The sequence below is a fragment of the Sinohyriopsis cumingii genome, chromosome 19, assembly GCF_028554795.1.
Source record: "Sinohyriopsis cumingii isolate HCF-2022 chromosome 19, ASM2855479v2, whole genome shotgun sequence".
In the NCBI taxonomy this organism is placed as follows: domain Eukaryota; kingdom Metazoa; phylum Mollusca; class Bivalvia; order Unionida; family Unionidae; genus Sinohyriopsis; species Sinohyriopsis cumingii.
In genome coordinates this window covers 16,518,344-16,531,782 of record NC_142979.1, presented here as the reverse complement: position 1 = coordinate 16,531,782, position 13,439 = coordinate 16,518,344, and the positions used below count along the sequence as shown (strand labels likewise).

At 35.2% G+C, this 13,439-nt stretch overlaps 1 protein-coding gene across 1 annotated transcript in view; it reads right to left on the bottom strand.

Moving 5' to 3' along the window:
* The window catches only part of LOC149775193 (notchless protein homolog 1-like), a 40,808-nt gene that overhangs the window by 9,701 nt on the left and 17,668 nt on the right, over nt 1-13,439 (bottom strand). The window contains exons 6-8 of the mRNA XM_089944238.1: nt 10,883-10,980; nt 8,725-8,761; nt 2,521-2,676 (exon numbers count right to left, since the gene is read on the bottom strand). Of these exons, the coding sequence (XP_089800364.1) occupies nt 2,521-2,676; nt 8,725-8,761; nt 10,883-10,980 (291 nt within the window). The remainder of the gene's footprint in view (nt 1-2,520; nt 2,677-8,724; nt 8,762-10,882; nt 10,981-13,439) is intronic.

The following is a 13,439-nucleotide window of genomic DNA, read 5'->3' as shown; positions in this document are numbered from 1 at the left end:
CTTGTATAAACAACAAGACAATGTGACCATCCATTCCAGAGAAGTAGTGACAACAATAGTTTCATTATGTTAATTGTGGCAGCTATATTTGATATTTGCAAGGCATAATTATCTGTTAAGACCAACCAGATATCATAAGAAATATGTTTGTGTAAACCTTATATTGATATGACCATCTATTATGTAGGTGTAGTGATAAAAAGATTTCCAAGATGGCCATATCTGGAGGTCACATGAGCCTCATTTTCATTCAGGACCAACGAGTGACACGAAGCTTTAGACAGGACTGCTATGGTGGTCATATTTTCGGTCAGATGAGTTTCCATTTAAGAGTCGAGGCAATCACAAGATTTCCAAGATCTAAAAATCTTGGAGTTTGGATGTCAAATCAGCACCATTTTTTCATTATGGAGCAACTTCACATCAAATGAAGTCTTTTAGTGAAAACTCCATATTGATATTACCATCCATTCTAGAGGATAAGTGATAACAAGATTTTCAGGATGGCCACTAAAAATTTAATTCTTGAACAGAACCAATTTCATTTAAAACCAAATAGAACTTCAGATGAAGGTAAGTATAAAATTTCATGGCAATGCCCTAAGTAGTTCAGGAGGAATAGCAATAACAAAACCGGAAAACAAATAGCTGGTTGGACATGAAGGTTACTATAGACAAAAAACTGTCCAGTTTTCACTGCATTATAAGTAGGTTCTGTGTGTGGATCAATGACAATGTGTTGTATAATAAAGGGTGGTGGTGGTGGTGGTGATAACTGAAAAAAGCACATGGATAACGCTGCAAATAGGACTAAAATACGTTCTGGACCTTGAGATGAGCAGTGATCGACATGTTCTTGCCACTGGTGATGAGGACAATTTTCTTCCAAAAATTGACAAAACACTTTAGACAAATGTTATTCCTGTTACATGCCTTAAATATCTTATTAAAATGATGCAACTATTCCTAGTCTCTGGTGGCAAGCTAGATCATGGTAATTCTTTGCCTAGCAAACAATATGTCACAGCAGCTCAATCAAAATATATACTTATAAAATTTAGAATTAAGCAATTTTATCTGTATTATTTTTCAAACACCTACTGTCATAGTTAATAACAGTTACAATAATTAACTCTGATCAAGTTACCACAATTTGGTACTGCATGACATTGACATACACAACATGGCAGCTTTTTCTGTCTGGCAGTCTTGCTAGTATCAGAAAAATGGCTGACACTGACCACAAAACATATGACTAGGATTATCTTAGCTAGAAAGATGATTAGAACTTTGGAAATGTGGAGGCATCAATAGCAATGGGTCACATTTTTTGAAATATTAAAAATAACTAATTTTCTGAAGGAGTACAACAGACATTTTTCATGTGGCTAATATGCAGATGCCCTGACACAATTAATCCCTCTAGTAAACCAGTAAAGGAATTATACAATAGTGTTTGGACACATTTGTTTTTACTACAACTTGTGTCTGAAATTAATTTACCACTGATTTACCAATAGTTTTTCTTCCCAAATCAGTTATGTAGTAGATGTAACATTTAACAAAGTATAATAAGAGGTGTGTATATATATATATATATTTGCCAGACATGACTGACAAATGACAAATAAGCTTAAAAGAACATTTGCTAACATGACATATTGGACATTAGTAGTCCTAATGTTAAGCATTCACCATGATACATGTATTTATATTGCAAGGTGCCCGTAATTATCCCATGCAGAGTTATAAATGCTGTTTAAACGCTCTCTAGCCAAAAAAACACAGTTCAACAGAGATGTGAAAGCTTATCTCCTGGTGTTAACAAAGGCCTGTAAGAGAATGTTTGTTTCAGAATCTGTACTGCAGACATGACATCAGTCTCAGACACATGCCTTTTAACTATATTTTGAGGCAGTGTGTCAGACATTATCTATATTTTGAGGCAGTGTGTCAGACATTATATTTTGAGGCAGTGTGTCAGACATTAACTATATTTTGAGGCAGTGTGTCAGACATTGACTATATTTTGAGGCAGTGTGTCAGACATTAACTATATTTTGAGGCAGTGTGTCAGACATTTAGAAGAAAAAAAATGTTACCAAAGCTCTAAATAAAGAGAGTTCATTTTGAATTTCCTGGTTTTAATCTAACTTGAAACCCATTAATATCATGCTTTGGAAATGGGAGCCAAGTGCCTTTCCCATTGGAAATGGGAGCCAAGTGCCTTTCCCAAGGACACACATGGCTGGCTTGGGCAGTGACAGCCAGAGCTTGTACCAACTAAACTAACATGGCTCCCTCTAATTACGCAAATAAAACACCCTAATGAACAACCACTAATGTCTATAATTATCCTACAAAGCATGTTAATTTATTAAGCTTCAGTATATGTAATAAGATCTTACATCATTGGAGTGCAGTGTCACTGATGAATGGTTGTGCAATGCACTTGACCCAAGGAATAAGGAGATTCAAGAACTTTTTTCACCCTGTTTTGAGTTTTAAAAATGTACTCACATCTTCAGCTCTCCAAACTTTGATGGTCCTGTCCTGAGAGGCAGAGTAGATAAGATTTGTCCCTCCCCACCGTATACATGTGACTGACTGCATATGTCCCGACAGACAGATGTTACTGTGACCAAGCACTGTGTCCCATATCCTCACTGTGCCATCCTGGGTGAAAATGTAGACATTTTGTACTGACAAGCAAATCTCTGAAACTTTGCAGCATGAGCAATGTGATGGGACAAACAATGGTGTTTTCATTCATTTATCAAGCAATAACTGTACATTCCATATCCTAACTGATACAGTGAAAATGTAGTCTTTTGGAGATAAACCAATTTTAATTCAAAAATACTTACCATATATACTCGCGTATAAGCCCGTCTGCATATAAGCCAACCCCCAAACTGAACAGGTTTAAACACTAAAAAGTGCATGACCCAAGAATAAGCCGACCTACAACTCTGAGACATCTCAAGATGCACAAATTAAGTTCTAAATGCATTTATTTAGGCAAAGTTATATGTTAAAACATTACACGTGTACTTATCTCAAGGTTGGCGTGCATGATTATTAAAAAGATATGGTATAAACTTGTTTGAAAAGTAATTTTTTTAATTTTCTGTTTTCTTACTGTTACTGCCTAATTTAGATTTGTGTATAATTTGATTGAATGATGACAAGAATTTAGCATTCACGAGTTGCTGTGACACTACTTCTCCCTTTTGACTCAATTGTTTGTTTATGCATTATTGCATTGGACATTTTATATCAATGCACAGGTAATTATGTATTTACTTTGCTCTGAAATTGTAAATACATGTACCTAACTCATTAAAATGTAATTCCAGTATGACAACACAATGAATAAACAATACGGTTCAATGCTAATACCGTAAAAGCTGAGTTGTAGTTTGTTTTCATGTAAGCGACCTTACACCATACCTGTCAACTTTTCACACCAGGAGGAAAAAAACTCCCGATTTTTGGTGTCACTCCACACCTACCTCTCAATTTCTTAATATCTTCCGATTCTTGCAGAGAATTCCTGATTGTTACATTAAGTCTTCAGTTTTCATTTCTTCTAAACAAGAAAAGTCCTACATGTTCTGTTGTATCACCTGTGAATTATTGTTGTGACGAAATAATTACTTTACTATAAAGAATTCGCTTCTTCACTAAATAGAATGTTAAGTTTAAACATTATTCATGTAAATTAATGATTTTTTTTACCTCTACAATAATACAAAAATAAAAAAATAAACCAGAACAAAAAGGTAAACCACAACAATTAAATCGTCCACAATTAATTTCAATCCCAAGAATGCTGTAACTCCACTTGCTATAGCGCCATTCCCACGAAAGAAACATGAGTGAACACCTGGCATTTTTATACCATATATACCAATGATAATTACCATCTTTAATTAAAAGAAGGAATGAAAATACATGCCACACAGCAAATGTGTCCTCAAAATTCTAATTCAGAATACATGTTTTATAATAAACAATACCAAATGCTTTATGAGTTGACAATAAGGGAATATGGTTGGATATACAAAGAGGGGAAAATAGTTGCTACATGTACAGTACCATGAGGCCGGCTATTTTGGTACCTTTAGTTCAAGAAAATTGGGAATCCTTTATTTGCCAATCAATTGCCGGTGCTTGCATAAAACACAATAGTGTAGAACGTGGTTTCTTTGAATTATGGCTGAGGGTCAATCATTTTCACAAAATAGCTGCATGGATAAAAATGAACTTTTAATTAGTCGCGCTGGCTTTCTTGCTTGTTTATTTAAGACTAATCTTTAGCTATTGTGCAGTTTGACCACAGCTGACCAGAATATGAGAATAGGGCACATCCTGGGGGAAAATAGGACACGTCACAGGGAGAAATGGCACATCTTTTTGCAAATTTCACGCATATTGGACCAGGAAGATAAAAAATACCATGAAAAACCTCCCAATTTTAGGTCCCAGTCTCTATTTTTTTTATTCATTCTCCCTACTTGGCTTTTGGAAAGTTCATAGGTATACCTTTGACCCTGTTTTACAAAACTATGGTAATGGTGCTAATTTTAAGGAATAAAAGGCAATTACACATCAATGTACTTTTTTAGTTACCGATCAAAATTTCCTCTTATCACAAGCCAGTTTAAGGGTTTTAATGATTAACTGGCCTGTACTTCTGTCACAAAACAAAAGAAATTCACCGACTATCAACACAGAAGATGCTGAAACATCAAGCTTTCCATTGTGTGGAGAGTTATGTTTGTTCAGCTAAAACACAAAACTAAAATTGATTGATGTTGATCTTAGTTGATCTCTATGAAAATGTTAGCCTTTATTATTACCACTCTTCGTGAACATGTAAATTATGCTGGTTATGTGCCTTGTACAGTTAAACGTGTGTACCTTTTTAAAAATATTACCTCAATTTGTAGGATCACTTATATCATTGAAAATGAGTAACTCATGAGCATTTGATTCAATGTAAATGAAACAGCTATTAAGAACTAGCTGAAATGTTATCTTGAAGAATGCAATTTGGTCGAAACAATGAATAAAGCAAAATCGGCATCTAATATGTTTGGGAATAAGTAAGGATTTAAATGACACTATGCACGTTTTGCACTGTGTAAGTACTGTACATTATAGTCCAGCACAGTCTCCCTGGTAAACTCAACTGGCCTGCGAATTATGAAGTCTGTATTTACCTTTATTTAACTTCATGTTGGAGAAATCAGAAAATATGCACATGCAAAATAATAACAAAATCAATAATAGTACTGTGTAAAAATTTAATAATTGTCGGGTCACCGAAAGTTACTCTTTTTTACATGCCTATGTCTTCGGACACAGAAAAAATTATTGTTTCGTGTCCCAAGATTTACAGCCATTACAGTAGTCAACAAAAAGACCTAAAAACTGTGAAGTTTAGACACTGGCCTGTGGATAAGCCGACCCCTCCCACTTCCAGGCCTTTATTTTTTTCCTACATTATTCGGCTTATATGTGAGTATATACAGTACCTGATACTAATGCATTGCATACATTTTCCAGGAAGCCAGAAAGCTACTCTCATAATGTCATCCAAAGAGGAGTGAGGAGTTATTCAAGCTGACCCATGATGCAGGAACAATGTAAACTTCAAGGGCTTTAATTTTCATGCAAGAAAGAGTGATAAGCTCTTCTGTGACTGAGTGATAAGCTCTTCTAATAGTGAGGACAATCCACCAGGAAATGGCGTCTGCTGAAATATCAGAGGAACCCTTGAGAGGTTGAAAGAGACAATTTTGACAATTCCTTCTCTCTTAAAAGGAAATCAAATAAAAACCTTGAGACCCTAACTGGGCCTATACGCCTATCTTGATCAGCCCCAGCATAAGCTACTCAAGATTGCTGATTCTAAGCTTGAAAGCCAGGCTGGCAAATATGGATTAGGTTCTCAAAGAAAACTTAAACAAAGATTCACAGGGTTTTCGACAATGCTCAAAGAACACAAGAAAGCTTCCATCTAGGCAACTTAGATACCAATCTAATGATATGCATTTAATAAGATACAGGTCTCTGAAGCTCAAAATACCTAATAAGATCAGAAAGATGAGGGTCCAATTCAATGGCAAAGTCCCAAGTGAAATTGAGAATATTAGAAAAGGCTGCCCTACAGCCATTAATTGTTAAAAAAGAATGTTCTCTTTCCTCAGATGAAAGAGAAAAAGTCTGAAACAGCATTAAAGGGGGACAACTTGGATCAATGTATTTCCTAGTGACCAGTTATAGATGATTTTCCACTTTATATCATAAACTTTTTAGGTGGATTGCTTCTAGCCTGGGTGATGCAGTTCAAAACTTTGCTAAAAGCTGATCTTGGTGGATCAATTGTTTGTGATAAACCAACCATGGATGTGGAGAATCTGAGGTCCTGGTGCTGCGACAGCAGGACCCTTCTCCATGCTAATATCCTGGACTTATCTGCCAACATGTTGTGCAGATTGTTCAACCATCACCACTGGGGCCATAGGTGGAATATCTGAATAAATAGAGACTAACTGATCCCTGACTTGGTGGAGAACTGGCAGAATTATTTTGAAAGATGGGAAAGCAAAGGTGTACAGATGATCCCACTTCAGACTGAACAGTCAACCATCCAGGCTTTTTGGCTCAGTTTCATAGTGAATAAATCCATAATGATTTCCCTCACTGTTAAAAAAGTGTCTCTGCTACTGAGTGATGCAGATACCATTCCACAAGGACCACAAGGCCCTAAATGGACAGGTTGTTTGCCAGAGTATTCCTGTTAAGCTTGGTCAAACTCTATGTTTTGGAAATGTTGTTCAAAGGGTGTTTTGTATATTCGTTAACTGTAGCCACATCTGATCAAGGATCAGCAAATCTGAGGGGTTTTCATGCCTGGATGCTTTGTCAAATTTATTCATCTCTGTTCAGCCAATCTGAGGGGTTTTCATGCCTGGAAGCTTTGTCAAGTTTATTAATTTCTGTTCAGCAAATCTGAGGGGTTTTCATGCCTGGAAGCTTTGTCAAATTTATTAATTTCTGTTCAACAAATCTGAGGGGTTTTCATGCCTGGAAGCTTTGTTAAATTTATTCATCTCTGTTCAGCAAATCTGAGGGGTTTTCATGCCTGGAAGCTTCGTCAAATTTATTCATTTCTGTTCAGCAAATTTTGAGAAGTCATTTACAGGTTTTTCTGATTGGCAAGTTAACAAAATTAAAAGGTCTTTCTGAAAAGATGCCTGATGTCAAAACTGATCAAATTCTGTTAACAATTTTGGAGAAGTCATTTAATGGTTTACTATTTCTAATAATGAATGCTCTGTGGCATGTTTTGGTTGAAATTGCTCAGGAGGTTTTGAGCTGTAGCTGAAAATAGTATTTGTTGACAGATGATGGATTTCTCTCGTTTTGGTGGCCACATTTGATGGTAGATCAGTTTCATTTGTATACATTTAAACCAGGACAGTTTTTGTAATGTTTCATTTTAGCGGTTTTGGAGAAGAAGTCATCTGAATCTACTTTTTAATTTTCAGAAATGCTGGCCATTATAAGATTGCATACTGGCACCATTCATATAAACTTGAAAGGCCATTATGTCAGTATGCTACCAAGTTTGGTTGAAACTGGTCTGGTAGTTTCTGTGAAGTAAAAGTCGTAATTGCTGATGGACAACTCAAATGAAGGGCCATAGATTAAGCTCTCTTGGCCTTATGGTCAGGTGAAGTTAAATTATGAAAGTATCCATTATTCTCCCATCATAAGCTCATGTTTGATAATATGGGATCCCATTCTTGTACACAATTTTGACTTCTTTGAATGACATATAAGCAGTTATATGTCCACTCCAACTTTTTATAAAACAAACTTCATAATGTAGGCCAATTAGGTTAATCATAAATGATGGGCTTATCATAATGTAGGCCAATTAAGTTAATCATAAACAATGTGCTAATTATAATGAAGGCCAATTAGGTTAATCATAAAAAATGGGCTAATCATAATGAAGGCCAATTAGGTTAATCATAAAAAATGGTCTAATCATAATAAAGGTCAATTAGGTTAATCATAAAAAATGGGCTAATCATAATAAAGGCCAATTAGGTTATTCATAAAAAATGGGCTAATCATAATGAAGGCCAATTAGGTTAATCAAAAAAACTTGGCTAATCATAATAAAGGTTAATCATAAAAAATGGGCTAATTATAATGTAGGCCAATTAGGTTCATCTTAAGCAATGGGCTAATCATAATGTAGGTTAATCATAAACAATGGACTAATCAACATGTAGGCCAATTGGGTTCATCTTAAACAGTGGGCTAATCATAAAGAAGGCCAATTAGGTTAATCATAAAAATGGGCTAATCATAATGAAGCCCAATTAGGTTAATCATAAAAAATGGGCTAATCATAATGAAGGCCATATAGGTTAATCATAAAAAATGGGCTAATCATAATAAAGGCCAGTTAGGTTATTCATAAAAAATGAGCTAATCATAATGAAGGCCAATTAAGTTAATCATAAAAAAAATTGGCTAATCATAATGAAGGCCAATTAGGTTAATCACAAAAAATGGGCTATCATAAGACAATTACTTTATAAATTGCTTCCAGAGAAGATGCCATACAAGAGGTTAACTATGCCTACCTGATTTGACTACAAGTAAAAGATTCTTAACAAAATAGAATGTACTCACCTTGGAAGAACTGGCAAGGTATCTACATTCTGGATCTCTGAAAGAGAGGAAGGACATATGGAACAGACTGGACATGATGCCTAGTGATGATGTTATTTATGATACTGCAATATAAATAGGGATTTCATATTTGATCAATTTATATTTCAAAGGTTGAGAGACAATCTTTACATATCTATTATTTGGAGAGACTTAGCACACATACAGTTTTAAACACCAGCAGGTGGAAAACATTCATTGTACAGGAGACTTGATTTCTGCCAATTCAATTCACATGCTTTCATTTTAACACCATTTATAATGATGAAATAACATTCAACTGGTGCCGGTGTGCTTGCTTTCCACCATTGCTTGTGCAATATGCTGTGACTTATGGGCAGCTCACATACTTGAATTTATATTACTTTCTACTGATGCTAATTTCCATTTATGCCCATAACTTGAGCCATAAATCGAGCATCAGAATATTTGCTTAGACAATGTTATATATACCTGAAAGAAAACATCTGGTACATTTTCATACAAAACTAGAGCTACTGGTGATGGGTGCATAACAAAGGACCTTAATGTCACTAAAAGTTGCCTGGCAGGGCATTAAAAAGATGAACTTGTGTAGGAAAACCAAAGTTAGGAGTATAAGCATTTAGGGACCATATCTTCTCTATGTGATGAAGTGGGATGCGGAAAACTAACTCAGGGAGTTTTCTACAGATATTATGAAATTTCTGAGTGAGTGGCTATGGTAAGGGGAAGTTATTTATGGTTCCAACATGCACAATGCAGATAATGTTGGTATACCTCTATGTTACTTTCATGTACTGTGGTTAAAATTTCTTAGGATATTATACTTATGGAAACTGTACATGATCTAAGCACACAGGTAACCAAAATGACTGCACCTTTGTGCTAAAAAAAATCAGCCTGATTTAGTCTGAAGTACGCTATCTTTAGCAATTATTGAAATAGTGAAATGAATTTTGCCAGACTAGACAATACTAGCTTCTGAAAGTTCAATGAATGAATTACCAAATACAGAAAATGTGAAAAAAGGTATCAGCTCTTTTTTCACAATTTACTTCTAAGTCCAGAAAGTGAAAATAACCAAGCAGAGCAAGCAGTGTTTTGAATGGTACATGTCTGAAGTAAGCCCAAGATGTATACCCTAAAACCCATATTATACTCATCAACCATACACCAAAACGAAGGGAATTAAAATTTCTTTGAACAATACCTAAGATATACAAGGTCATTTTAAACAGCCAGTATAACCAATGAGGAAAACCAGGGAAATGCTGTTTCTTTAAAATTCTAACCCTATGCAAAATAAGAAATTTTAGAGTGCCACCTTATTGCTGAATGCCACCTTGTTCAGTCTCATCAATATAAAATTAAAGTTCTTCAGTACAGTTATGCTGCAGAAATTAAACTTAGGAATGATGGAAAATCAGGGGCCATAACTAGCTGAAATAAGAATAACAATAAAGAACACTGGAATTGGAAGTCATTCAAAGTGTTATGAATATAAAGCTCACTGCCAGATTTGGTTGAAAACTAACTATTCTTTGCATGATAATACTGCAGAAGCCAAATTAGTAGAAGAAAAACAAAACAAAGGGACATAACTTCTGGAAACCATGTTGTGAAATGCTAAAAATCAAAATAATTAAAAATCTTACGAATATAAAACTGCAAGCTAAATCTGACTGAAAGCCAAGAATTTTAGTAAATTATTGCTTCATAAAACATTAGGATGAAAAATCAGGGGTTATAACTCGTGCTACACTGCAAATCAAATAATGAATTCATTCAGGGTCTCATCACCATATATCTGGATGCCAAATATGTCTGAAATCCAACAATCATGGGTCAATTAGCAATGCAGAAACCAAAGTTAACCAGATGAATGGGGGCATAACTGTTGTAAATGATGTCATGGAATGCTATAAATTTATCTCACTGGAAAATTGTAATCTGCTAAGAGTTATTTATAATCATTTCTTCAAAATCAGACTGGTTTGCATCTCAATAAGTACAGTGAAACAAAGAACTAGTCTAGAGATCCAATAACAAAAGCATCATCAAGAAAAAGGAAAAAGAGATGGGTGATTCCCTCTGGATGCAGTTTATATGATTGATAAATCTCACTCAAGATACCTACAAATGCAATGGCTTCCACACGAGACTGGTTATCCACTGGTTGTGCCCCGTAAGTGTCTTGCCCAGCTGACTCCCAGTCTTGGGGTCCCAAATACAGATCTAAAGCATAAACAGAAATCATAATAGGCAAGAAAATGTATCAATGTAATGAAAGCAAGGAATTATATTAAATTTTCATAATCAAACTACAGCAATCTTAGTACTGATGAAATCTTAAATATCTTAATCTTCTATAAATTTTCTTTAGTTTTGATGGGGACAGTTACAAAATTTTACTTTTTGATGGGGACAGTAACCAAATCTTACTTTTTGATGGGGATAGTTACAAAATCTTATATTTTGATGGGGACAGTTACAAAATCTTACTTTTTGATGGAGACAGTTACAAAATCTTACATTTTGATGGGGACAGTTTCAAAATCTTATATTCTGATGGGGACAGTTACCAAATCTTATATATTGATGTGGACAGTTACCAAATTTCACATTTTGATGGGACAGTTATCAAATCTTACATTTTGATGGGGACAGTTACCAAATCTTACACACTGATGGGAACAGTTACCAAATCTTACACATTAATGGGGACAGTTACAGAATCTTACATTTTGATGGGGACAGTCACCAAATCTAATATTTTGATGGGGACAGTTACCAAATCTTACATTTTGATGGGGACAGGTACAAAATATTACAGTGTGATGGGAACAGTTACCAAATCTTACACATTGATGGGGACAGTTACCAAATATTACACATTGATGGGGACAGTTACCAAATCTTACACATTGATGGGGACAGTTACAAATCTTACATTTTGATGGGGACAGTTATAAAATCTTACATTTTGATGGAGACAGTCACCAAATCTTATATTTTGATGGGGACAGTCATGAAATCTTAAATTTTGAAGGGGACAGTTACAAAATCTTACATTTTGATGAAGACAGTAATCAAATCTTATATTTTGATGGGGACAGTTACAAAATCTTACATTTTGATGGGGGTCAGTAAAAGGAGATAAATTTACCCAGATGATGATTTAGAAAATTTCAGCAAAAGCAGTTAATTTCCTGTGTACAGTTGTTTATAAGTCAGATTCAACTATAAACTGCATAGAACCAGATCTGCCATCCTAATGTACTGGCCAGATCTGGGTTGATGCAGTATGCTAGCAGTAATTAGAAGAATGAACAACACTGACCAGATCTGCCATCATAACGTATTGGCCAGGTCTGGGTTGATGCAGTTTGTTAGCAGTAATTAGAAGAATGAACAACACTGACCAGATCTTCCATCATAATGTACTGGCCAGATCTGGGTTGATGCAGTTTGCTAGCAGTAATTAGAAGAATGAACAACACTGACCAGATCTGCCATCATAACGTACTGGCCAGATCTGGGTTGATGCAGTAGATCTGGGTTGATGCAGTTTGCTAGCAGTAATTAGAAGAATAAACAACGCTGACCAGATCTGCCATCATAATGTACTGGCCAGATCTGGGTTGATGCAGTTTGCTAGCAGTAATTAGAAGAATAAACAACACTGACCAGATCTGCCATCATAATGTACTGGCCAGATCTGGGTTGATGCAGTTTGTTAGCAGTAATTAGAAGACTAAACAACATTGACCAGATCTGCCATCATAATGTACTGGCCAGATCTGGGTTGATGCAGTTTGTTAGCAGTAATTAGAAGAATAAACAACACTGACCAGATCTGCCATCATAAGGTACTGGCCAGATCTGGGTTGATGCAGTTTGCTAGCAGTAATTAGACAACACTGGCCATGATCTGCTGGTGCATCATGACAGATAAGGGTCAATGCGGTTTGTAGTTGGATTGACTTACATGCAAATATATATGGTATGTCTGCATTGAGAAAACTGGTCTTGATAATTACAGGTAATCCCTGCTATAACACATTCATTGTAACACGAATTCAGCTATAACACATTCATTGTAACACGAATTCAGCTGTAACACATTCATTGTAACACGAATTCAGATACAACACAGTTGTTGCATGGCTCCCAGAACTACTACATCTTCACAAATTTCTCCTGATTTACTTTTTTAAGAAGCAATGTTTTATTGCCAAATTAAAAGGCATTTAATTATATCTTTTGTTTAATAAATATGTGTCAATTAAGCTGGAAACTGTATTAATGAAGCATGCAGTTTTGCAACCTCTTACCCCCCCCCCTCGTTAATAACCCAGAGGGCACAGATGAAACATTTTCTTCAGTTACTTAACTTTACTCAATACTGCATATTGTACATAATGCAATTTTTTTGTATGGATCTTGACATGTTAATAAGTAGTTTCCCTGTATACTGAAATTTTGTGGATCTTGACATGTCAGTAGGCATTTCCCTTTATATCGAAATTTTGTGGATCTTGACATATCATTTACCAGTTTCCCTGTGTACTAAAATTTTGTGGATCTTGACATGTTAATTAGGAGTTTCCCTGTATACTGAAATTTTGCAGATCTAAACATGTTAATTAGGTATTTCCCTCTATAATGAAATTTTGTAGACCTTGATAAATTAA